The sequence below is a fragment of the Gastrolobium bilobum genome, unplaced genomic scaffold (assembly GCF_033153095.1).
Source record: "Gastrolobium bilobum isolate Gb01-03AN ecotype WA unplaced genomic scaffold, APGP_CSIRO_Gbil_v1 utg19851, whole genome shotgun sequence".
Taxonomy (NCBI): domain Eukaryota; kingdom Viridiplantae; phylum Streptophyta; class Magnoliopsida; order Fabales; family Fabaceae; genus Gastrolobium; species Gastrolobium bilobum.
Window position 1 is genome coordinate 113,174 of NW_026895776.1, and position 27,704 is coordinate 140,877.

A 27,704-nucleotide genomic window follows, 5' to 3' on the forward strand; every position below is an offset into this window, starting at 1 on the left:
TCATAATATAAACACTATATTTCGTAACAATACATTCATGAATAAAATTCATTCGCTATAAGAAACGATTTCAAATAATTTTTGTGTCAATAGATAACTAAAAGCTTATTTTTTTAAAACCCCAAAGCAATTTAAGGTTTCAATGTATCAATTAAAAATAATTTGAAATTTTTTCTAAACTTTCATGTAATAAAACCTAGAAATTGTTTACCAAAAAAAAAAAAAACCCAGAAATTTAGATTCAAAATTTTCTTAGAATACTCAATGAAAATATGCATATGATATATGGTTAGAAAACTCTCATCACGTAGAAAAAAAAAACCCCAAGGTCTCCAAGATCAATAGCAAAAAATTTCAAACAAAATTTTATCATGAACTTTAGGTTCTATATGCAAATTTAGAATTATTTTAATAAATAAAAAATTGGGTCTTATAATCATATACACGTAGCTCTGATACCAAATGAAGAAGATAATTTTTAATCCATTAGTCAAACCTAAGAACAGGAACGAGAAAATGCTAATACATGGAGGACTGATATAGCTTAAGATATGTGGAGAACTGTCGCTTAGTAATTTTGAATGTTTGTTAAAAATTATATTATGTTTTACTGATTTAGAAAATTATATTAAGTTTTACTCTCTATTTTTGTTAAGCATATTAGGTTTTACTTTTTTTTATTAATATCATTGCATTTCTTTCTTATTTTTTTATTGACTCTTGTAATTTCAAATGTTTGTTAAAAGGAAGAAGTTATACTTACTACCTCTTTTTCTTACTACTTCTTACTATCAAATCTTAATCGTTGATTTCCGTCAATCTAACGGTTATAATTTATTGAAAATTAATAATTAATTAATAAGTATAACCCAATAAATTATAACTGTTAGATTGAAGAAAATCAATGGTTAAGATTTGGTAATAAGAAGTAGTAAGAAAAATAGGTAGTAATTATAAACTCTCCTTTGTTAAAAATACATAAAGTTTTTAAAATCTTATAAATCTATAGGTCCTTTCAAATATTATGAATTCTATTAAAATTCTTTTAAATCTAATCTTATGAAACCTTGATTGTAAAAATTAAAAAAGTCTTTTAAAAAAGCCTTCTCTCCAATTCTAAGTAGTCTTTCAAAATCTATAAAAAAAATTATCTCAAAAAAATCTTTGAAAATCTTAATTCAATACAACCCCCTAAAATTCATTGGATACAGGTTTAAATCAATGCATCAAAATAAATATCTAAATTTTTAAATATTATTCTAAATTAATTATCAATCATATTCATTAAGCATGACTTTTTTTTGTTTTTAAAACCGAACAAACTTGATTTTGAAGCTTATAAAGATCAAAAAAATATTAAGTGGGGAGGAAATCTGAATTCAATTGCCATCAAATACTTTTTTGGTGAGTGATGAGATACCCAACTCAAAATTAGTCTGGTAACCATGTCAAAAAGTTAAAATTTATAAAGATATCCGAAAACTGACTTACCTTAAAGAAATAATTAAAATTGATATATCAAAATCAACATCAACATCAACATCAACAACACCTTTATCCCAAATTAATTGGGGTAAGATTGATATATAAATAAAAAAAAAAAAAAAACGACTCGAGTTCAATTAGCTTAAAACATCAATTATAAGTGTTGGACCTAGATAGTTTTTGGGCCAATCTCATCTGTCAGATACGCAGCGCAGTAGTCAATAACACGAAATTTGTATTTGGATTCAATATGTGTTTACCATGTATATTTTATCTTTTCCTTTTTTCTCTTTTATTTTTCTCTTCCTAGGTTTAATTTATCTTTTATGAAATTAAACATGATAAAAATATGATTATTTGAATAAAAACACCCTTTTGTGCCATGTTGATTTTTAAACGTAAACTAATGCGATAAGTGATGTATTAATTGGTTTATTTAGAAAGTCAAGTTATAGTTAATTACACAATACTGTTTTTTCATTACAAAAAAAACTTATATTAATGAGCTAACTATCTATTGGAGTTAGATAACATAATTGTATAAATAAGACGTAGAATCCTAGATAAGACGTTAACTGATGAAAAGTAAGTGATGGCTTTTTAACCCTTATAATCTTTTATTAATAATTAATTATAAAATTAACTTTCATTATAAGTTATTTTGAAAATTTAACTTCCTCGAAAAATATAACACCAATATGTCCATGTTTGACTGTTGACCACTAAGCCTACTCGGGTACACCTCTCCTTACCCGGGTATATCTTGAAATTTTTTATCTACCCAGGTAGGGAGGGGTGTACCCGAGTATTGTTCTTGGTACTGAAAAATTTGCTTGAATTATTTACCCGAGTAGAAAGAGGTGTACCCGAGTAAATCTCCACATCTTCCAACTCATAGCCTCAACACGAGGCCCTTCTAGTGTTCCATTAGCAATGAGATTACAAGAACACAAATGGGTCTCTCCCTCTTTTGAGATTAAGGAGACAAGTTCCTCATTTTCCCAAAACAAGTCATTGTCCAGCAAAACCAAAGGCAAAGATTGCAACTTTCCCACAGATGGGTCATTGTTATTGGTCTCAACCTCAACACCGTTTGCATCAAAATCGTCCTCAAAGGTATCTTTCTCTTCACATAGAAGGGCACCGAGGAATGAGGGAGAGTATTGTACTTCTTGGGGTTCTTCAGTGAGAGCCATCTTCTTGAAAGTTGAGGACGTGGAGATTTATTCGGGTACATCCCTTTCTATCCAGGTAAATTCCCAGCACCAAGAACAATACTCGGGTACACCCCTCCTTACTCGGGTAGGTCAAAAATTTTAAAATATACTCGGGTAGAGAGAGGTGTACTTGGATAGGCTTGGTGGTCAATGGTCAAACATGGGCAGATTGATGTTATATTTTTTGAGGGGATTAAATTTTTAAAATAGTTTAAAATGAAAGTCAATTTGATAATTAATTATTATTAAAGAATTATAAGAGTCAAAAAGCCGTAAGTGATTTATTAGTTGGTTTAGAAAGTCTAAGTTAGTTAGCTAGTTAACACAAATAATTGTATAAATAGACTTAGAGTCTTAAATACTTCATATGTATTTCTTCATTGTGATTGAGACAATTGAATTCGTATCATTAACGCATTTTTTCTTTTATTAAGCTATAAAAAATTTAACATTCCACCCCAAAACAACAAATCAAATTTCAATGGAGTTTTTCCAAAGATTCAGGCACATGACAACCACATATTTCATATATCCAAAAAACTTAGATCATGACCCATAGGGGTGTCAATATGGGTTGACACGACACGAATTTGACACGACACGAATACATCAACACGAACACGACACGAATTTTCATTCGTGTCAAAATCTTCAACACTGATACGACACGAATTTTTTGCGGGTTGACACGACACGACACGAATAACACGCAAAATAGGGGACAAAACGGTAATTGACAAAAACAATTAAAAAAATAGATCGAAAATAAATAAAAAATTAAAAAATAATAAAAAAAAATAAAAAAAAATAAAAATTAAAAATAATACGGGTCGACACGAACACGAATTCATAAACAAGAACACGACACGAATTTTTTGCGTGTCATTTTTTCCAACACGAACACGACACGAATTTTTTTACGGGTCAACCCGAACACGAATTTTCGTGTCGTGTCGCGGGTCGACCCGCGTTTCAAAACCCATATTGACACCCCTAATGACCCAATAATTCATGAGCCAGGTAATTTAGTTCATGATGTGTCAAAGCTTGACCGACCAAGGACGATTTTTTTTTTTTTATGTGGGAGACGAAAAATTAAATATTTTTTTATTTTTCATGATTAAAATAATCATTTAAAATTAAAAGGTAAAGAGAGTAAACTCGACTGACAAGCCTCCCAATATAAGGAACAAAGCTCTTGGCATGTTGGTCTTTTGAAGATTGTCAACAATAGTCAACATATATGATGCACACCAAGATAGAGTCAATGACCAGGCCATATAAAATACCTAGCAATAGATACAACGGAAACTCTAAAATAAGTTGAATAATCTCTTCATGATTTAATATACTTTACTGATATTTGTAACAGGCAAAATGAGTAAAGCAATAACTAACAAACAATACAATGTTTTTCAGAGAAACTGTAAACAAATAAATTCAGAACAATGAAATGAGTTATTCAGAGGATGAATTACTATTTCGACGTCTCCTTCTAAAAATAATAGACTCTAGAATCAAAGTAAAATAAGGTCTTAAAGACAAGACAAAGGAAGATATTCTTTTGTTGTCTATAAAACACTCATTTCTACATATTTATGCTTGAATAGTTGTGTGAATGTTTTCTTATGCAGTCTTTTACTCTCTGGTTAAATTCGAATATGTTATAAGTGAGCTTAAGTTTACATAAGACAATTCATCTCAACCAACATTTATCAAATTTGAAAAAGAGTCGGAAGAGATGGTTCAATATCCCCCATCTCATGGTTTCTTTTATCATCAAAATAAAGGTAAGGGAAATCAAGTGAAGCAACAAGGTAAACTTACTCTAGCTTTGAAAACAACACTAGTTATCTTTGCATTGGTATAAATCGAATCTCTATTTCATTGAGTGAGCTGAGCAAGGAAATGTAACTAGTGAAATGTACAGGAAAAGAACCTATAAGCTTGTCAATAATACACACAACTCTATGCTTTTAAAAATGCTAGATAATCATCAATTATAGACATAGAAGATGACCGATATCTAGAACCATAAATTATAATGATTTTTTTTTTTTTGATAACAAAATTATAATGATTTAAATAGTGATATAGCATGTAAAGGTCTCTCATTTCCTCAAAGCTTGGCTGTTTAGGAATCACCTCAAGAGATCACAACATCAGAAAATTACTATATAAAACTGATATTTCACATGTCAAGATTAAGTTTCTTTGAAACATGGCAGTTAAATCCAGCTATAAATTATTTTAACAAGGATATTGAGAAGCAAAACAAATAGTCACATTGTTGAGGTAAATTGTTTTTCAAAAAATTCATGAAATAACCATCTTGTCATTTCGTTAGATCTTAATTGACAGAATGCAAACTGATTGTACGTGAAGATTGTTGGAAGCACTATTTATTTTGTCTCATACAATTTAATTGATCTTACACAAACAAATATAGATTAAAAATAATCACATATTATGGTGAATTTAATAAGTTTACAAGAATATCATATTTTGTGTTGCCATATCCAACCACTACTAGAAAATTCACAATCAGCAAGGGAAAAATTCCCTTGCAAAACAGCCAAATTCCCTTGCAAAAACTGTCTGCGACGGAATTTGCGAGGGAACACCGTCCCTCGCTAAACCCTCGTCGCAAATAAATTTGCAAGGGAAATTTGTCATATGAAAATTCCCTCGCAAATTGCTACGGAAAAGTTCCCTTGCAAAAAAGTAAATTTCCCTCGCAAATAACAGACCTATCTACAGTGTCTTTCCGTCGCAGATTGCGACGGAAATGTCGAGTATAATTTTCCTTGCAATTTTCCGTAGCAGAATTTGCAAGGAGTGTATTAAATTTCCGTTGCAAAATTTGCAAGGGAACATTTCGATTTTCCCTCGCAAAATGCTACGAATTTTGCAAGGGAACATTTTGATTTTCCCTCGCAAAATGCTACGAATTTTGCAAAGGAAAATCTTGATTTTCCCTCGCAAAATGCTACGAATTTTGCAAGGGAATTTTAAAAGTTTCCGCCACAAATTCTGGAATTAAAATAAAAAAAATGTATTAAAATTTTCTTAATTTTCCTATAAACAACAAGGATTCCAAATGAACATAAATACATAAATAGCAACAGAAATCCAAAAAAATACTAGATAAATAATTAAATTAAAATTAAATAGTATATCAACAAAAGTGAACAACAACAACCATAAAATCTACAACTAAAATGTCTCTAAAGTTCTAAACAAAATAAAACATACAAAAAATATCTGATATATCTCTGAAGTCCTTAAAGAAGTAAAACATACAAACAACAACTAGTATGCCTCTAAAATTCTAGCAAAGTCATCATCATCATCAGGGTCATCATCCGGCGCCGGTCCCTTCGACTTGTTGCAGTTGGCTTCCTTGTCCTGCATTAAAAGTCGGAGTTGTTCCTGCATTTGTTTCATAATGTCAACTTGCTGCTTCATAAAGTCCGCTTGCTGAGTTAGTTGCTCTGTCGTAGCATGCAATTGCTCCTTCGTAGCATGCAATTGCTCCTGCATCTGAGAGTGGGACACCCTCATCCTTTTAAGCTCATATGAAAATACATTATTAAAAAACAGTAAGTTAAATGTTTAAAATAAAATATTAATAGAATAGAGATTGAAAATATAATAGAATTAACTATGCATTGAGTTTACCGGCAGAAATCAAATAAAATATCGTTTCATCTTGTGAGTCTTACACTCACAATAGTTATAAGAAATCTTAAAACTTAATTACTTTCCCTCACAAATGACTATGAAATTTCTAAATTTAAAAATTTCACCAACTTTTTTTTGGTAAACATAGGATTGCCAAAATCTAAAATTATATATGTGTGTGTGAGGTTAATATTATTCATATTGTACAAGATAATTTTATCACGTATACTGATATGAAAATATGGGGTCATATAAAGAGAAAATAGAAATTAACAATATATTCATGTGTTTTCTGTTTATGTTTCCTTCTCACCATATAAAGCAGTGTTTTAAAACTTACATGCACATCGACCCCTAAAACCCGGCCAGGTTTCGGTAAAATGCTACTCACGCACATTCAAAGTGGTGACAAAATACTTTAAGCAAGGGTTACACCCTATATGCATACAAGCTGATTGATTTTGTTTGTATTTTCTTGTCAGTAAAATGATACTCACGCACATTCAAAGTTATGTGTGTGTGTGTGTGTGCGCGGGTAAGCTCCAATCGACAAACTGACCGTTAAATATGAAGTATAATGAGTGTAACCCTTGCTTAAAGTATTTCAACACGATCCAACGATAAACTTAAGAAAAAAAAACATTATCTCAAGATTGTTGCCTGCAGTAGAATCGTACACACAAACCACTTTGGTTTAGAATTTCTGGTATAGCTACTAACAGAATCTCAGCTGGACCGAACGGTAGATGAAAGATATATCATAAAATGATCAAAGATTTCTCCTTCCTCAATTCTCCTGTGAAGTTTCTGAAATGGCTCTCTCTCTATTTTCTCTTATAATGACTGATTTTCATACTCCCTTGTCTTCAAAATGTTATTCATGCACGTTCAAAAGGCTGCTGAACATCTTGAATTGGGAACTCTAGCTTTCTTTATTGGGCTGGACTTGACTTTTAATTAAGTGGTTAAAGCCCAACTACAAAGACCAATGCCCTTTTTGGTGGCATCGGAAGCATGTGTCACTTTTCATTTAATTTGTACAGTGATGACGACGAGGGTGGTTGGAACATGAATCTTTCAGACATTTTTATCTGTTTTTCATTATTGAACAATTTTTACACACACCTTAAATATCAACAGAGTCTTATCTTTCCTATGACTAGCTCACATAGGCACTACTGTCACTACATGCACTCAATGTCTGCCATAAAAGATGCAACGACATATTTAATGATTTTTTCTCATACGCATGATGCGGCGACCAATTTATGCCCTTGTCCCTTTTAAATTTGATTTATATATTATATTTGAATTTTGTGAGGGAATATATTCCCTCTTTCCCTCGCAATTTGGGAGGGAATATATTCCCTCGCAATTTGCGAGGGAATTTGTAAGGAAAATTGCGAATTTCAGTTGCAATTTTCAGATCCTAAATTTTGCGAGGGAACTTCCGTCGCCAATTTTTTCCCTCGCTGTCTCCGTCGCAGACTTATGATTCTTGCAAGGGATTCAATTTCCCTTGCAAATTGCGAGGGAATTGCGACCGAACTGCAAGGGATTCTGCGACGGAAATGTAGAAACGGAAATCTTACCTATTTTCCCTCGCAATTGTTTTTCCCTTGCAAATTCCGTCGCAGCTTGCAAGGGAATTTTTCCCTTGCAAATTTCCCTTGCTATTCGCAACTTTTCCAGTAGTGAACTAAGATTATGAGAGTAAATGAGGAAAAATAATCAGGATCAGATTTTGCATTGAACTTATAAACTCACATAACTTAATTTTTATTTTTATTTTCAATTTTAAGGGTATGGCGACCCACTCTAACTCTCTGGAACCGCCCATGCTAGCAAGCCTATGAACTCCCATAATGATCAATGAACTCGGTAGAGACATCGAATCCATATATTATTATTATTTTTTGAAAATATTTTAATCGGTTTATCGCTTCGCGACTAGTCCGATTCGAAGCGGATCTAAGATTAAAGCTTTAAATTTCTCCCAAAGATAATACTGTGGAGGATCAAATACATACTTTGACCCCACCTATTCAGCTCTCATACGTCAACTGAACTACCATCATTTGTTATCCATATATTATTATAAACAAAAGAATGATGGTATTTACACAAGGCTTATTACATATATTACATTAGTCAAAAAAAATTTGGATGAATATATTACATTAGTCATTACGCTACTCAATTGCCACAATGTCTTGAGATATACCTGATCGGTCTAGTCACTTTAATTAAGATGAAGATAAAAAAGTGGAAGAAAATGAAAAACTGGGCGGTGGACGCATGTAAAACTGAATAAGACACGTGCATGAAGAATTTAGAGAAAATGAGAATTATCTACAAATACAATTATAAAAAAAAAGTTATTGAATAATTTTTTAAAGAAGAAATAATCGGCTATAGAAGGATGTGGAAGCCAAAATTGATAGAAGAAAATTGGCTTAAGTTAATGCATATGAAGCCAAAAATATTTAAGATGGCACAAAGGTCGAAAAAAAGTGGCGCAAATGAATTCATATGTAGCCGAAATATTTAAGATGCATAAGTTAGGGGTAGGATATTATATTCTTTTTATATACTTACTTTATTTACTATTTTTATAGTTCGATTAGAATCTCAATTTAAAATTCTAATTTAATAATATTGAAAAGAGTAAGTAATTAAGTAAATATGAAAAAAAAAGACATAATATACTATCCGCACAAGTTATTTAATGCTTGGAAAAATGCTTTCAACGAAGAAGCCAAATAAAAGTTGAAATATCCCTAAAAAAAAATTTGAATAATATTTCGGCTATAGCCTATGAGGGAAGGAATAAATTTTGACACCATGACAATCACTATCTTCTCAAAATTTATTTGTAACCATCTCATAATTCACATTAGATAAAATTTATGTTCTCGTTTTTTATCAGCTTAAAAAAAGAGAATTTTCATTTTCTAAGAAAAATAATTGAAATTCTTCATAAATTACTAATTCTCTCAAAACAGATTTTTAACATGATAATAAGTAGATTATAGCATTAACATGAATTATTTAGTCAAGCCTGTAAAATGGCGTCCATATTTAATATTTTCAATTGCCCTAAAATTCAAAGAATGTGATATTTCAACCCAACAAATTTTAGTTGACTAAATAGTCAGCGCATAGTAAACAACAACAAACTAATTAAAAAAAATAAGCAATTATTAGGTAAAATATCTTTTGACAAGTGAAGAAGGGAAGACCCTATTTCGTGTTACCCCACCCCACTAATAAATCACTACTATGAAATGCTTTTTAAACACTTCATTTGGGGCTTGGAAGAGGGTAGTTATCTTCTTAGAAGGTTGGGGTACATGCACCAACACATGAATGTTACATAAATAACTTGTGGATCAGGGGAAATTCTGTTTTATCTGTGAGATATATCTGCTCATGGTACCCCAGATTGCACGTGAACATAATTAACAACATATTGGTAAACTTAAAATATGGCCAGTCATGCATCGAAAATGCAATCTTGCTCGTAAGTCAACTATTAATTTATATATCTCTGGTCATTCAGATAATTCATGGAAGAAAGGGATTCATGTACCCTTTTTATTATACACACACAATTAAGGAGGTAAGAACTCAGTAGATCCATGCAGGAAACTGCATCCAACACATTCCTTTCACTAACCCATGAATCAAATTTTTTATGTTGGTTCTAATTAACAATTATGCTGAAAACACAAATTTAATTTTAATTTCCTGAACTGAAGCCAAACCAACCAGCTGAATAATATGAATTACTTGTATTCCGATTCTCCCATACCAAGCATATGTCGGTACTAATGAACCATAGGATGTGCAAAAAGACCAAACAACTTATTTATTGCATTCTAAAAGCACAAGAAAAACCAAAGAAAATAAACCAGCAGCAATACAATTAACATAATTCCAACTTCATGGATCTTAACTCAAGCTGAGTGTGATTACACACCCCACTTATAAAAACCGATCAGAAAGGCACAAAGCAGTGTAAAAGTCTAATCTTGTTCTTGCATTTAAGCCCGTGGAGGAGGAGTTTCAATTGGTGAAGGAGGGCTGAAAATATTCCCATTTTTGGGGTTGGTATTTGGCTCTGGTTCTGCATAATCCTTAGTTTCAAACATCATCCTCATTCTTACAGCATGTTCCTGCAGGGAAAAAAAAAAAAAAAGAGATTCCTATTGATTTTCTGCCCCAAAAGCCCAAAACTAAACTAAGAAAGGAAACAAAAAATTAAATTTTAATTTATTTTTCCATTGATATAATCATTTTCTGATTAAAGAAAACAAAAATTGTAACAAAACCAACCACTGGTCCTGTTGTAGAATGTCTATGCTCAACAGTCTCCATCAGTGCCACCCTCCCGAATCCTTAAAAATTGACAACCAAAAGAAAACATCACAACAAGAAGGAATCAAACAAAACAAAGAACAAAAAAACACATGTATTCAAAGTAGTAACAAGAAACATCATCAGTTCCTGTAATAAAGGTAGAGAGAGGGAGAGATACCATACCATAACCAAAAGAGAGAAAGAGGAGAGAAGAAACAAGAAGCATCACGACTAAACGTGAGTGACCCATTATTTTTTGGAACCTTTTGGAAATGGGTATGAAAGGAATTGGTGAATATATGCAGAGATTGTGTGGAATATGGAAAAGGAACAAGAGAGTTTGAGGGGTTAGAACTTAGAAGCAGAGCTAAAAAGAGTTAAAAAGATGGGTACGTATGGCGGTATAGTGTATTTATTAGCATCAGATTCTGAATGAATACAGCAGCAATCTTCGGAAACCGACTTTGGTTTAAAAAGGCTTCATTCGTATCTGTGCCCATTGATCAGTGGCTTCGTGAGCTTTGCACACTTGTGTTTTCTTAATATTAAAGTAATGGGAAAATATTTTAAAAAAACAACGTTGTTTAATGGGTTATTGTTGAAGGGGATTTTTTTTACAAAGAATTCCATGCTTACTAAGATAAGAACGGTAATGAAGTTTTGAGAGTTTCATTCAGTGGCTAAGATTTGATTATGAGTGACAAAAGGTTGGAGCATTCGTTGTCTATGGATGAAGAACTTCACAATTCCCCTCATTAGTCTTAAGAGATTAGTTTTCTGTTCTATGCAAATCTCTTAGGAGAATCTAGTTTTAGATTATTGATTGATGTATAATTTATTTGTTTCTTTTAGGTATTTTTGCTTCATATTTAAAATTATAGCTTTTCTAATTAATTTAAAGAATATTTTATATTTTAAGGAATAAATAACTCTTTTGCAGCCCAATAATATGCTAATCATCAACTGATTTAATTTGTATAGATAATGAATGTATCGATCTTTTCTCATCCATTAATAGTTTATTGCTTAATTTGTATGTACTTAATTTTTTTTCTTAAAAGGTATGAGGAAGGCTAGATTTTCTAACGTGGCTCTCCTTGATGTACTGATTTTGACTCTAGTGCACCACAAACTTCTAAGAATCCATTCCTCCTTTTTATCAAATATTAACTTTAAATATTTAAAAAAAGTTCATAACATCATGGACAAAACTACTTATATAATTTTATTTTAATTTTTTTTGGTAAATAACTATTATATAATTTTATATTAATTTTTTTTTGGTAAATAACTACTTATATAATTTTATTAACATATATATATATATATATGGGCTTAACATTTCTGCAGCAGCCGTAGATAGTGTTATCTACAGCTGACACAGAAAAGTGGGTCCCATGACTTAAAAAAAAAAAAAAACTCAGGATCCATGGCCATATCCTAAGATCCGGACGCGGATCCTTGCTTGCTGTAGGTACAGCTGCTGCAGAAATCATTTTGCCTATATATATATATATATATATATATATATATATATATATATATATAAATGGACACTACATATAGAAAGAAAAAATACAAAGAGAAAGACTGCATTAAATAGAGGAAACAAAATGAGTTGGCTACCTACCCAACCGCGGGTATTAATGATGGAAATATATTTTTTATTTTACGTGAAATTTGTCGTAACTCATAAAAATAATAATAAAATTCATTAAAAAAAAAAAAAAAATTCTCATTTACTTTTTGTGTATTAAATAAGACAATGAGGAATATTCTACTTATAACTTTTTTTACAACTATATCTTAACATCGTTGATTTCTATCGATCAACGGTTATTATTTTCGTATATTAAATTTATTAATTAATTATTAATTCACAATAAATGATAACTGTTGATTAACAGAAATCAACGGTGTTAAGATATGATTGTAAGAGGTTGTAAAAAAAAATTATAAATATAACCTTCTTCTAACAGAATTTATCAAAGACAAGAGAAACATATTTTCCAATAATGATATTCCAGATTCATTTTGTTATGATAAAAAAAAAAAAATTCTTTTTTTTTTTCGATTTGGATTTGCCGGGTGTTCTGCTTGTCGGTTTAGGGATGAATTTTTTGAGTTGAAGATGATTTTTATTTTTATTTTTTGGTCACTGAAGTGGATGAACAGTTAATGGAGGGATTTATGCACACATTTCTAAAAGCATAGGTAACCGAGTTGATAATTTTTAAACATCATAATAACTTTAAAAAAAAAATATTTTTCTCCTTTTATATAAGAAAAATTGTCTGAGACAAAAAGTAAGGCTAACAATTAGAAAAGAAAACAAAAACAAAAATTTGACACAGAATTCAATCTATGTGTAGAAATCAAATCTTCTCTTATGTAAAAAGAGAAAAACATGTCTACCTATAGTTGGAGGAATAATGTGAAATTTAGCCTTTTTACTTTTTCTCTAACATACATTTTTTTATTTGTTGTGTGCTTTCTACTTAACATAAAAATAAATTTTGAATTTCCAAAAAAAATTGAAAAAATGTTCAGGGTACCTTTGGGTTGGTAGAAAATGTTCAGGGATAGATAGAAATGTTTTAGGGGGAATTTTCCATAGTTACTTTATGGGGAAAATGTTCAGGGTACCTTTGGGTTGGTAGAAATAAATAATATAAAGGATAATATAATAGAACGAAATCAGTTATCATTGCTTAAATTATACAAAATAAGATAGAATGAAATGGAACCATAGAATCAACTGCATCACATTTCATCTAATACCCCTATTTTTCTTCAACCAATCTGGGTTGTGGGATAAAATTAACTTACTGTCTATTAATCTCCTTATCATTAGATTACTTTTTAAAAATAGAATAAAAACTTTCCTCCATAATCGGAAAATATTCAAATAATGATATAATAATAATAATAATTATATTTTAGTATATCTCGTTCCATTTTATTTTATTAGATTCAATTCTACCTATCATTAAATATCTAAACAAAACTCTAAGATATTAGATTAGGATATTATGTTAAATATATCAATGTAATCTTTACCAATATATATATATATATATATATATATATATATATATATATATATATCGGTAACTCAATCCATTTAATTAATACATATCACCAGTGTTTTATGAAGGATCCAGTCACATTAATTAAGATAATGACAAAAAGTGAAAAATATAAAGTAAAAATATGGATGCATGAAATTATCAAAGAAACTAAGCTGCTGCAAAATTTATTTAAATAAGGAAATAATTGGCTGCTGAAAGACGTGGAAGCGATATTAGTGAAAAAATTGGCACAAGTTGATATCCATATGCCGACATATTTAAAATGGCACAGCAAAGCCAATATTTGATGCTTGGTTAAATTTTTTTAATCAAGAAGCTGAACAAATAAAATTGAAGTGGAAATATATTTCAAATGGAGAAGAAGAAATTTTGACAGCATGACAATCAGTGTTTAGTGGCTGTAGTGTAGAACTTTGGAAGAAAAATATTCCAACAAGAACAGTTTATAACTTCTATAGAGGTTGAACTCATTTAGACAAAGAAGAACAAATTATGGTAGCTCTGTTAGGGAATTGAGCAAGTGGAGGTAAGAGCTGTATTCGATTCTCTTTAATATTATTTTTGGGAGTGTTTAAAATTTTAATTCAGAGATCCGTTTAGAATCAAATTAGTTATGAAGTGATGAATCAATTAGAATATTTAAAAAAAAAAACCAATAAAGAGCACAGAGAAGGAAAGAACAAGGGGAAGGGAACTTTCACTAGAGTTATTTCTATAAAGGGCAGTTAAAAGAGAGTGAGTAAAACTAATTGTGTGCGGGTGATCTAGGTATACACCGGAAAAATATCAAGTATTATTTTTGGGGAGTCCCATTAACTGTCATTGCTAAAATATAAATTATCCCTTTCAACTTTAATCATGTTTTAAATTACCCTCTTATATTTTTAATTGATTCAATTAACTCCATGTACTTTATAATTGTTTCAAATCAACAATTCTGTTAAAAATTTTACAAACTCTATTAAACCTCCTCACATGCCCTAAGTCTCAAATCTTAAAAATTTCTTCACTCTTTTCTTCTACGTTCTCTCATCTCTTATCACACTATGTTCTCACCTATAGGACTGTATTGTTAATATATTCAACAGGTTTCACAGCTAAAATATGGGTCATTTGGAAATGTGATGCTTTATGGATTCAATTCCTTAGAAAAACCTTTCAAGAGCTTAGCTATACATGTCTCTGTTGAGGATCTAAGATTAACTCCTCTCGGACTCGGAATATATGTCCAACTATGTCCGGAAGTCCACGTGCTTAAGGTAGATTAAAACGGTGGAATAACGTAGAAGCTATAGTTAAACTCTAAAGCTTGCCTTGGGCTGCTATGCAGAAGGGAATTGCTAAACTACAGGTGGCAACCCCAAAAATAAAACCACCAAACATAAAAAGAACTAGCTATGTCTCCTTTGTAGCTAGAAGATATTAAAATTACATATAATCAGTTCCCTTTGTTATTCAAAAGAGTTACACCACTTTAGACGGTCCATTTATTTACTTGTAAGTGCAAAAGCATTGAAGTGATGTGCCCAGTACTTGGATAAAAACTCAGAGAAAAGAAGGGTTGAGTGGGGCTGATAACATGTATCAAGTTTCAAGACATGATGTATGCAGTTGATGAGAGTTTTCAAACATAAGAAACAAAAGCCAATTGATTTTATTAAGTAATAAGAGATGGGAGAACGTAGAAGAAAAGAGAGAAGAAATTTTTGAGATTTGGGGCATAGCACATGTGAGGAGGTTTAACAGAATTGTTGATTTGAAACAATTATAAAGTACAGGGGGTTAATTGAAACAATTATAAAGTACAGGGGGTAATTTAAAACATGGTCAAAGTTTAAAGGCGTAACTTATATTTTAGCCTTATAATTTTATTTAAGGGTTTGCTTTTTCTGCTGTTACTACAAATAAATTATCTGCAGTAAGCCAATACGACGTCGTTTTGGGACGGAAATCATGGTATTTTTGTAATTTTAATTTATTTTAGGGTTATAATAGTCTTTATATTTATAATTTTTGAAGATTTCAATACCAAAACGACGTCGTTTTGAGAATAAATGCAGATAACTTCTCTGCATTAACTGCGAAAATATTTTTCCCTTTATTTAAATAAAAATATATGAGATAGTACTTATAATTAGGGTTGTGCATGGGTCAGGTCGGGTCAGATTTTTGTGCCGACTCGACCCAACTTGGTTTTTATAGGTCAGGTATTTTGACTCGACCCGTTTTAATTTGATCCAAGTCAGGTCTGACTTGGTTTAGATTTTTTTGAACTAGTTCAGAACTGGGTCGGATCTGACCTGACTTGGTTTCTAAAGTGGGTCAAATCTGACCTCACCCGTTTTTGACTTGGTTTCGTCACAAAATTTCGTCGAAATTTCTACGTTGCAAACGACGAAAATTTCGTCACAAAATTATTTTTTCGTCAGAATACTTTTTGTCGAAAAGCGACGAAATTTTTTCTCTAATGAAAATTTTTACAAAATAAATTTTCTATCGAAATTTAGTTTCCGTCAAAAGTTTTGACGAAAATGATTTCCTCCGTCAAATGTTTTAAACGAAAAAAGAATTCCGTCAAAAATTTTGACGATATGTTTTGCGTTCAAAATTTCGATGGGAATGTGTTCTGACGAAAATTTCGACGAAATTTAGATTCTTTAAAGAATTTTGACAGAATATTTTTTTCCTCAAATTTTTTTATCGAAATATTTTTTGTCAAAAGTTTTTACGAACATTTTTGACAGAAATGTGTTCCGTTGAAAATTTTGATGGAAATGTTTTTTATCAAAAAACTTGACCAAAATACTTAGTCGAAAATTTTCGATGGAAATGTTTCGCTAAAAATTTCGACGAATTTTTTTTTTTTTGTCAAAAACTTTGACGAAAATGTTTCCGTCGAAAACTTTCGCCGAAATTTGAATTCTGTAAAGAATTTTGATGATATTTTTTTCCGTCAAAAAATTTCGATGGAAATGTGTTTCGCGAAATTTTGATGAATTTGTTTTTTGTGAAATATTTTGACGAAATTTAGATTCCGTAAAAAAGTTTGACAAAAAACTTTTTCCGTCAAATTTTTTTACAGAAATATTTTTAGTCACAAATTTTGATTAAAATAATTTTTCGTAAATTTTTTATGGAAATATTTTGCATAAAATTTTTTGACATAATTATTTTAGGTTAAATCTTTTCTTTTAATGTAATTGTGATTTTTTTCTTTCTTTTTTTCACATAATAGGTATGGGTCAAGTTTTGGGTCAATGAGTTATTATTAAAACAAGTCAGGTCTAAAACTGATCCAAATAAAGTGAGTCAGTATTTAAACCCAGTTCAAAAAAAATAGGTATTTGTGAGTCAGGTCAAGAGCAGAGCAAGTGAACCAGTTTGTTTAGACACTCATACTTATAATTATTATTTATTATAGTGAAAATTTTCTGCTTGGTTTCTTGCCCAACATCTCCTATTTATATCTATTCTATACATGCTATTACACAGAATAGTTTGGATTTTGGTATCTACCTATTTTGCTAATTAAAATGACGTAAATTTTTATTTAAATTTTAAACAACAAAATAAAGGATGAAATCTGCTATAACCCCATCATGCAGTCAGAATTATTTCTTATATCGTTCATCTTTCTCCCTTCCTGTAAAGCCTGCTTGAATTTGCTTTAAGACCGATATTGATCATCCATTAAATAATAATAATAATAATAATAATAATAATAATGGGAAAATATTTGTCCTTTTAAATGACACAATTTATGTCATTTTTTCTCTTACTTAAAATGACACAACTTAACATCCTTTAAAATGATACACATTTTTCCTTAATAATAATCAAATTATAAACAGAAGTCATTAGTCATTACTTTACAGAGAAAATAGGCTCTCCGCTACAACAGGATAGATTGTTCTCCTGCCACACTCTCATATCAATATAGTAGGTACTACCATCTTTAAATAAATAAATAAAAAATCTTGTGAAAGTAGCTAGAGATGATTTTCTCATAAACAGGAGAAAATCATCTCCCTTCTTTATATTTTGCAAATGTTTTGAACGCTACTAACTTCTTAAGTTACAATTATAATTAACTACAAATTATGGATAAAGATAATAAAGTTGCAAAAATAATTAATTTTCTATTTTTCTTATTGATAGCAAACAAAGGGAGACAGGCGTGATCAAAGAAATATGATCATAGCGATTCCGTGCTTTTAAGTTTTATCAGTTAAACCATTCACGCGGTTTGTTATAATCATTTATCCTCACAAAAACTAATCTAATTTTAGCAGGCTAGATATTAATGATGTAAAATTAAAAATGATGCTACCCAATAACATGTATACGAATATCATTTTATATTATTTGGTATTAACAAACTATTAAAATGTTTCATCAACAATTTATTTATATTTAATTACTTAGTTACATAATTAAAGTTAAATGAAAGAGACATGTTGCAGTCCCGATAGCAATGCTTGGATCTTGCACCATACTATGATTCGAAGAAGACGAAGTTTGAGAATTTTTAAAAGTTAGCTTCTTCTGAGGTTCTTTTGTCAGTTTTTTTTTTTTTTTTTTGGAACCTACTTTTGGTATTATTTTATTTGGGCTTGAATCCTTAAAACAATTAAAAATAGTAGAGATTTGCATAATTTATCACTTTTTAAAGTGCAAGTCACTATCTATACATTTGATTAATACATTAAAAAAGGCTACTTTTTTGGTATGCAATAAATAATTAGGCTCTTCCACTAAAGAAAGTTAGCATATCATATCAAATGGGGATTTGGCCTTCACATTTTGGGCCGAGTGGGATTTCACTTTCTATACCAACTTTTTTTCCACTATCTTTTTCGTTCTTTTTCTAGTTCGAAATCTTGTTTCTTTTTTATGTGGTCAAAGTATTTTCATACTTTTATTATATGTATCAACATTGTTAATTATTACAAAAACAAGCACAATTGATCGAAGTATATATAGTCTCCAAATAAAGAGAAATTTCCCAAATCAATTCTTTAGTCCTCTCCCCCCATCCATATTCTTTTTTTTTTTTTGAGTTTATTAATGCTAATTTAACAGACAGTTATCTATTAATATATATCTTTAAAATAATTGAAAATTATGCAATATAATAATTTTATCTTTTTATATAGATATTATTCCATTCAGTTTTCATAAAACTTAGTATTCAACCATTATAATATTGGACTGATTTGGAAGTTTTTTTTAAAAAAAAAAGAACTGAATATATCTTATTGTCAAAAAAATATATTAAATAGTTATTTTGATGGTAAAAGTTCATATTGAAAGACTTTCATTTTGGTGTACTTATTATTAAAAACTAAAATGATAACATGGAATGGAAGTATTAGTATTTAATTTTGTCTATTTAAACTCCCCATAAATATTTTTTGTTTTTATTTCTTTAATTACCATTAACTAATTTCTAAGTCAAAAATATTTTTATTTATACTTTTCATGTTGTTTTTATTAATATTTCATTTAATAGTAATTTTATTGTTTTTGAATAGTTAAAATATAAAAATATTTTTAAGATATTCTTATATGATAATATCATTTTTATAATATTAAAAATAAATTTTACTCTCAAATCATCTTTTGATAATCATATAATTAAATTATTTTTAATAATATCATACTTTAATAATTAATTTAGAAAAGAAATGTTAAGAATATAATTTTGCTTCTACATGGTGATAAAGAAGTCTTTAATAAAATTGACTAAAGAATCCCATATTCAGTCCAGGGTTCATTTTTTGCTGTTCAACCCCTCCTCTCATTCTTCAACCCAAAGTTGAAAATTTAGTCATTTATTCTTTAAAAGAAAGAAAGAAAAGTCAAATAATGAACAGTGTTGACATCTTGTTCTATTGCTAGTGCCGAACAAAAAGGAAAATAGCGTGTATACTAAAAGAAGAACTCATGTTTCCAAATTGGGACTATGTAAAGGGTCCCTAAACAACGTCACACATGTCCAGACAGCATACCTTCAACACAAGTGAAAACCTATAATTGAATGATGCCTGCACTAATAATTAGGCTAAACTAAGGAGCAAGGAGAGAATATAAGATACCCTCAAAATAAAATTTATTTTGTATTTTATATCATTAAATGTATATCACATCTGTTATACTATTAAAAATATAGTTATAAAAAGAAACAATTACAATCTTTTAAGTGTTTGTTTTGTATCATTTTAAATAAAACGATTGTGTTTTGATATATATTTGTTGACTTTTTATATTTTTTTCTCCACAAAATTAAAAGCAAAGAGAAAAAAAAATATTGTGGAGGAAAAAACAAATATAAAAACCTATAAATATGTACCAAAACAAAATTATTTCACTTAAAATGATAAAAAATTATATTTTTTTAAATGACAAATATTTTTTCGTTAAGATAATATATATTCAATAATGTAAAACAGAAAAAATTCTGACTATAATAGCACCATAAAATACCCCAAAAGTAAGATTTCGATTGGCATAAGGGACATTGAGCATGTCATGCAAAAGGGAAAATCTTTTAGGTGTGGGCAAGAACATGAGGTTTTGAAAAAATAAAGAAAAAGATGAAGAAAGGGTTTACTTTAAGGGGTTTGCATTTGTCATTTAATATGACACAATAAATTTTTCTACACACACAACGTACGTTTTGTGGAGCTCACTTTTTGAAGAAAAAAAAAATACGACACGCAAAATGCATCTCTATAACATTACACAATCACTTTTCTTACCATATAACTCTTATAAAACCCTTACTTTAAATGCTCTACAATGTTTAAAGACCACATATCCATTTGGTTTCTGAAACAGCCGGCCAAACAATTTTGTCTTGATAGCACAAGATGGACCAAATGCTGTGTAGTTTGGCATATACCATTGTCATTCACATGCTACGTATTGGCAGTCTTTGCAGACTATTTGCGTGTCACTTGTGGCACTCCCCAAGTCATAATCACTTGTGGTACAAAAATAAAAACAAGGCAAATAGCCAAATATTAAAGTTACAGAAATGTTAAAAAAAAAGAAGTTACAAAAGTTAATAACCTAACTGTTGACACATAAAAATTGAACAAGTAAAGATAAAAATATGTATTTGATTCTTTCGAATATCATGTTTGAAAGGAATTTAAAGTCTAAATTTTAAACTCACCTCCCACTTCGAATTAATCCATAAAGAATCTATAGAATTATTGGAGGATAATCTCCAAAAAAAAATTAATTAATTATCTAAGGAGGCGTTTGGTACAGGAGAAATTTTTATTTATTCGAGAATCTCAATTTTCAAAAATATGATTTTTGCATTCAGTTTATAATAATATTCAAAAATTAAAAATTTAAAAAAATTCAGTTTGCCGAGAATCCCGAAGAATCCCGCGTACCAAACGCTCCCTAAGGGTTATATTATTCTCCCTATATTATTCTCGTACGAGAACAATATAACTTCATGCAAATCTATCGATTCATGTGCCTCGTATTTTTTTTAATAAATAATGGAGTCTTTCACATGATTGTATCTACCACATGAAAAAAAATATCTCATATTGTATGAGAGTAATATAACACCCATAATGTACTTGTGGTTTATATAGTTTTCATTTTTTTCTTAAATAAAAAAGTCACGACATGATATGGGAAGGAAAGAAGATACATTAAATCCTGAAAGTGAAATCTAAACAAATTAGTTTACATTCCGTAATTGGAATGAAAAGAAATTTGTGGTCATAGACGTTCGGATTCTCACAAGTACAGCATCTTTCTGAAACAATATTGTAATTGGACAAGTTTTAAGCCGTGTCCTGTAAGACAGGACATGCTGGATCCCCACGGTAGAGGTCAAATCACATAAACCTACTTTGTCTATACTGAAGATTTATTGGTAACAAACAAAACTTGAAGTTTGTAACGAGGAAAAAAAAAACAGAAGTTTCAACCAGAGAAGGCACAAGTTCTTCGACTCAAATAAAAGGAGAACGAATCCGTTAAAATTTCACATCACTATGTGAAACTTTTGTATTTATTTTTCTCTTCACATATATTAAACATGTGAGATTCAATTATCATTAATAAATAAAAAAATAAACACAAAAATTGCACATGAACTTAACATGAAAGGATCCAATCACAAAACAAAGCCACTCTGCCTTGGTGGTTAGGATGCAAGCCATAAAACTTCTTCTAGTCATAGGAGGTCACTTCTTTTATTACCCATTAAACTTTAAGTCACAGTACTATTTTTAAGTGTAGTTTGAGATTTCTCTCTAAAAACCAGATGAAGACCAACGAGCCATTGCAAACATTCTCTTTTTCTTTATTCTTTTGGTTAGGTTTTACTGCATGAAATTAAAATCTATATATGACACTTTAGATTGTATAATACACACGGATCTCCCGTTAAATTGAGAATTTCCCCTCTATTTTTGTTACTACTAGAACTTGGAAACAAGAATGATAGTAATCTGAACATTATCAACCAAGTCAGGTTGGCTGAGTCAATGAAAAACATAGTGTTACATTCTGAAAGAAAGAAACCAGATCAAGAAGTTCAATTTGAACTCCCATTCTTATTTATATACATCTGAGATCTAGGAAAACAAACTCGCTATGTCATATGAACTTAAATATATACATGGAACTAAAAAAAACATCTGAATGAAAGGAAAGAGGGTAAAAGTAAAACAGCCTAGAAGTCACTTAAGAAAGGGGAGATACTCCGCAAAACACAAGAATGCTCCTTCTTCTTAGAAGGAAATGCAGAAAGAACCATCCTTTGTTCTTCTTCAGTTGGCTGACAGCAAGAACTAACTCTTACAAACAAGGCTGGTGAATCAGCGTGGCTTTACAATTTGTGATTTCTTCAGGAACAGTTCACCAAAAACACAATTACAAATTTATTAGCTACATGTTTATGAGGTCTCACGAAAGTTAAGTGACCTAGACAAGGCTGCTGGATTGGCCTGCAAGACTGGTGAGGCTTGCATAGAGTGATTCTTTTCATCAAACTTTGAAGGGAATGCTTTAAAGAGTCCTCCCCCGGGAACTGAGTCAGCCTTATCATTTGCAATCCCGAGAGTTGTCCATATAGAACTTTCTGCAGCTTCTCCCGAGTCATTAATTCTCAAAGTTTTTGGAAACCACAGGCACTTTTCTTTGTTATTTTCTTTGCTATGTCCATCTCCACCGCTTGAATCATTTGATTTAAGCATGTTCTCTTCCCTTGAATGTTTACCTAAGGTTGGGGAGTTAGAGCCAGAGTTAGAGGTTGCACCATTTGGTGATGATGGTTGTGCTAGCCATGGGATGTTCCATGCGCCTGACACAGTACAACCCCAATAAGCTGTTGCAGGATAGAATGGCATGGTAAAGCCTGGAGGGCAAAAGGCAGGTGGTGGTACAGGAGAGCTCCATTGCACTGGACTCCATGGGAAAGGCCAAGTGGCCCCAGAAAAGTAGGGAACTTGTGATGGGAAGCTCTGGCAATTCTGCATAGTTTGTTCTTGGGACTTATTGGCGCTTGCACCTTCAATTGATTTTGTGGATGTATCCGAAGATTTATTGGATTGATCATCTCTTTTTTCTCCACTGGCATGGGGGACAGAAATTCTTAGTTCTTCATGTTTATGAAATCCATTTTTTGTGTAATTGTGCACCGCTTTATCAGCAAGGTTCAAAGTAGATTCCATTGATTCACACAAGGGTGTATCAGACCCAAATGTAAGGACTGCACCATTGCAGTTCAGCGAAGGATGATGAGTTCCATTTGTCAAGTCTGTCAGAGTATTATGGAGTACTGCTTCAGAGACAGTTATGTGGTGACAGTGAGAAGCAGAGTTCTTGTTCTTCCTACGACCAGCACCTACAGGCACATTCCTCATGGTCCCACCAGCAGTCCAGTATCTCTGGCAATTCTTGCAGAAGTGGCGGGGTTGGTTGACATTGTAATTATTGTAGTAGCAGAATTTGGTGTCCATGTTATTACAACGCGGACAAGGCAGTATTTTATCTGGTTTTTTGAGGTTCTTATCCTGTGAATTGCCTATCTCACCCTGTTCTTCTTCAGCCTTTGAAGTTTTCACTTTAGTAGCCTCCCTCTCAGTGGATGGGGTAACAGATTCTTCATCAGTCCTAGAGGCTGTATCTGGATTGGTGAACTCTTCCAATGATTGGGTGGGGGCTCCATCTTCCTTCTTATCATTAGATGGTTTTTCCTCCAATGTGTCCTGCATTCATGAAAAGCCCTGCTAAGTATGTTGCTATACACTAAATATGTAGTATAAGCACTATATTTATATTATGAAAAGAATATCTCAAACATAAATTGACTGATTTACATTTTTGCCTTCTGCAAGTACAGAGAGATATCTTCCCAGGTCAAAATAAATATTAAAAAGTACTTATTGCATAGATTCTTTTATTGGGAAAAAAAAAACTTAGAAAACACACAGATTAAAAAAAAATCCACACTGCACAAAATCAAGATTAAATAAGAGACTTAGGCTCTGATTGATTACTGTTTTTAAAAACAGTTTTTTAGTTTTCAGAATAAAAAAACAAAAAAACTCATTTGGTAAGGTTTGTTTTGTAAAAAAAAAATTAAAAACTGTAACTATTTTTTTGTTTTTAGAATCAAATTTAGAGAACATGTCTGAGTTGTTTTTGTTTTCTGTTTTGGTTTTTAACTTTCTAAACAAAAAATACATAGAAAACAACTGTTTTCATAATTATTCTACAAAATAGTTTTAAAAACAAAAAAACCAAAACACAATCAAACAGGACCTTAAATTTTCTATTAACGAAGGCTGAATCAGTAAGAATTCAGCTGAGACAGTACAACTCAAGAACAGAATCACAAATGTTACAGCAAGAAGAAGAAGTCTATAAGAAAACAAAGATAGGAAAAAATAATTCAGGGCAATTTGAGAGATCCTGATCTCTCCCAAGCCTAGTCCCAGTCCCAGTCCAAAGGTGCCTAATAATCCTTGTCAGCCTCTATTTATCCCCTGCAGGAGCTTGTTCCCTGCCTCTAACTGACTGCCCCTCAACGACTTGAGGGATATTCTCTTCTAACTGCCTGTGAGCTGACTCAGCAAGTGCTAATGATCCCCTCTGTGATGTCGTATCACACTACAAAAAGATCACAACAGGGAATCTACTATAGAGTCCTACTAGCACTGAATAAATTATATATCACTCCACATAACTGTAGCATCATTTTTCCATTATCCACAGTGCGACATCAACTGCCAAAATCCCATTTTTGATGTGTTTATCCCCAAACATGTTAATTCATTTTTTCTAAAAAGGTTGATGCTGGAAATATTACCATTTGATGCTGCTGGCTCAAACCAAGGGAAAGGAATATACTTGAAATGAATCAACGGGGAAACTTATGCAGAAAAAAATGAATGGTATACAAACCACAAGGAGATAGATCTTTATTCTCCATTTATAAGACAGAGCATCAATTACAAATAAGGCAAAGCTAAGCGTGGATATAGACAAAAGTGCAACAAACAAGGAAATCAAAAGAAAAAGCATAGCAAATCTGCTCAAGATGGTACTATGGCAGTTTTTAATTCAAGCTTTCCGGATTTGGCAAACACATACAAAACTCACAAGTCAAATAGAAAAAGATTTTTTTTTTTCACAAGCATGCTGACATAACCAAGGAAACTGAACCAGCCAAGATAGAGAAAAAAGAAAAGAAAGAAACAAGGAATAAAATTAGATTAATTTCTGTAGCTTTCCATATGCATATTGTGAAGCATTAAGAAGGTTTTGAAAGCAGAACTGAAAGCATACAAGAGACTAATTATAAAATAATACTAAATCCTTATTGCAATTTCAGAAGCTGGCAGACTAACAGAACAACTGAAGAATTAATCCAAATGCTTATGTCATACAAAAGCCATTTGGGAAAATCTCTAAATAAAAAAAATAAAAACTTCTCTCATATAGCTTTTGATTATAAGCTGTGTTTAACAAAAACTAATAAGCTAATTCAAATACATACTAATTCTTTTAAGCCATCAAACAATCAAGCTTCAGCAAGTCAAAGATAACAACGAAAAAACTTGAACAACCGAGTGGGAATTGGAAATTTGAAAAAAAAAACCCATCAATAAGCTCCCCAGATTGAAACCGACCCCAAATCACCAATTAAACACTGAGATCCTTGAAAATAAATAAATAAACAACACAACACAACAAAACACAATACGATACAAGCCTATTCAATGCTTAAGCCAAACTAAGACCAACCCATTGAACATTTTTGCATTCCAAATAATGGGTCACTCTCAAATTAAAAAAAATTTGAACCCCAAAATTTCCATACCTTGTCAATCTCTTGCTCTTGTGCATCCCTGTTCGTGTGTGACTCCCTCGAAGAGTTGGTGGAAGAAGAGTGATTCTGGTCAACACTGTCATCGACAACATCCCCAGAAGATGAAGCCGGAGCTCCGGCGGAGTCTCCGGATCCGACCGGGATCGTCTTCCCGAAGAGCTTGATCGCCGGGTCTTTTGCTTCCGACATTTCTGTTTGTTTTTTTTTTTTTGTTACTAAAAAAGATTTTCACCTTGTTTTTTTGTTTTTGTTGTTGTCTCCAAAGAGAAAGAAAGAAGAACAAAAAAACTGTAAAAGTTGTCGTAGAAAGAGAAAAAAGTGTCGAAAGAGAGAGAGAGAGAAGGAAGGGTGACACGTTGTGTGAGGAGTGTGAGAGTGTGGTTGATTGTGCGTTTTGTTGTTGATCCGCTGAAGCAGGTAAAAGGTGCCACATCAGAAGCAACTTACAATTTGAGCCACAAGCTCTTTTGTGGCCTTAGAAAGATCTTTCTCTTTCTTCCTTTTTCATTCTCTTTTTCGTCTCTCTTTCTCTATATACTTTGTCCCAGCAGCTAATAGCCAAAATGTCTACATTTTTCATATTTAGGTATGTGCCAAACATGAATTTCGACCATTCGTTCATTTGTCTTAGCCAAATACTGCATAATATAATTTATTTCATGCAATACCTCAAAAAAAAAAAAGGTTAGACTTAGACTCACTTTTTCTCTCTCTTTTTTTAGTGAGTTTTACTTATTTTTTATGTGTCATATGAAATAAATTATCTCATGTAATATGAGTAATATATTTCTCGTTATATTATGAAATTAATATTTATTATTTTAAAAGATATAAATTCATGTCATTTTAGACAAAATTATAATATTTTATGATAAGAGAAACAGTTACACAATAAAAACTATAGTGGAAGAAAGTTAAAAATTTTTACTTAAATATTAAATAAAAAATAGCCCTTTTAACTAAATTGACAAACATTTTTTCCTTATATTATATAATTTGTTTGTGTTTTCTTAGAGCATTTTTTTATTAAATAATACAAATTTATATGATAATTAAGTTATTTTTTCAAATACAAAAAATAAAAAATGTTTTTAAAACTTCTTTCATAAAATCAATAAAGCAGTTTTTTTTTTAAATTAATAATTACATTAAAAAACATTTTTTCCGAAATTTATTCCAATGTGCCATAAATACTTGTCATAAGTTAATATTTGGTGAAGATAAGCATTAAATCATTACTTAAGATATGTATGAGATGGCAAAATTGGACACATTGTGAGTATATAAAAATAAGATAAGACCAACTGTACTTAATTGATAAAAATTATGTTCTTGCCTAATGGGATCTAATACCTATATACCCACGTCCTCTCTTTTTTTTAAACCCCCCCCCCCCCCCCCCCCCCACACTCTTTTTTTGTAACTAAACTCGTCCCTTTTGTTTAAATGAAATATATTATCTCTTTGATGTGTCTTCATTTTGTCAAATTC

At 30.9% G+C, this 27,704-nt stretch overlaps 2 protein-coding genes across 2 annotated transcripts; both read right to left on the bottom strand.

Moving 5' to 3' along the window:
• Positions 1 to 10,278: 10,278 nt before the first annotated feature.
• LOC133295794 (uncharacterized) lies at positions 10,279 to 11,166 on the bottom strand. The gene is made up of 3 exons (XM_061494648.1): positions 10,932 to 11,166; positions 10,725 to 10,786; positions 10,279 to 10,564 (listed from the first exon to the last, which is right to left on the bottom strand). The coding sequence occupies exons 1-3, from the start codon at positions 10,996 to 10,998 to the stop codon at positions 10,433 to 10,435; spliced, it is 261 nt and encodes an 86-aa protein (XP_061350632.1). The 5' UTR covers positions 10,999 to 11,166; the 3' UTR covers positions 10,279 to 10,432.
• An 11,192-nt stretch (positions 11,167 to 22,358) lies between these two features.
• LOC133295809 (cyclic dof factor 2-like) lies at positions 22,359 to 26,556 on the bottom strand. Its single transcript, XM_061494669.1, has 2 exons — positions 26,205 to 26,556; positions 22,359 to 24,087 (listed from the first exon to the last, which is right to left on the bottom strand). The coding sequence occupies exons 1-2, from the start codon at positions 26,400 to 26,402 to the stop codon at positions 22,774 to 22,776; spliced, it is 1,512 nt and encodes a 503-aa protein (XP_061350653.1). The 5' UTR covers positions 26,403 to 26,556; the 3' UTR covers positions 22,359 to 22,773.
• Positions 26,557 to 27,704: the final 1,148 nt, after the last annotated feature.

What these genes read in the sequence shown, in the direction of transcription:
- LOC133295809 (XM_061494669.1), bottom strand. Translation starts at nt 26,402, where the DNA reads ATGTCGGAAGCAAAAGACCCGGCGATCAAGCTCTTCGGGAAGACGATC. An exon ending in AAGAGCAAGAGATTGACAAG is followed by an intron (nt 24,088 to 26,204) that starts GTATGGAAATTT and finishes TCATGAATGCAG; the next exon opens with GACACATTGGAGGAAAAACC.
- LOC133295794 (XM_061494648.1), bottom strand. Translation starts at nt 10,998, where the DNA reads ATGGGTCACTCACGTTTAGTCGTGATGCTTCTTGTTTCTTCTCTCCTC. An exon ending in CTTTCTCTCTTTTGGTTATG is followed by an intron (nt 10,787 to 10,931) that starts GTATGGTATCTC and finishes TCAATTTTTAAG; the next exon opens with GATTCGGGAGGGTGGCACTG. An exon ending in ATTCTACAACAGGACCAGTG is followed by an intron (nt 10,565 to 10,724) that starts GTTGGTTTTGTT and finishes TTTTCCCTGCAG; the next exon opens with GAACATGCTGTAAGAATGAG.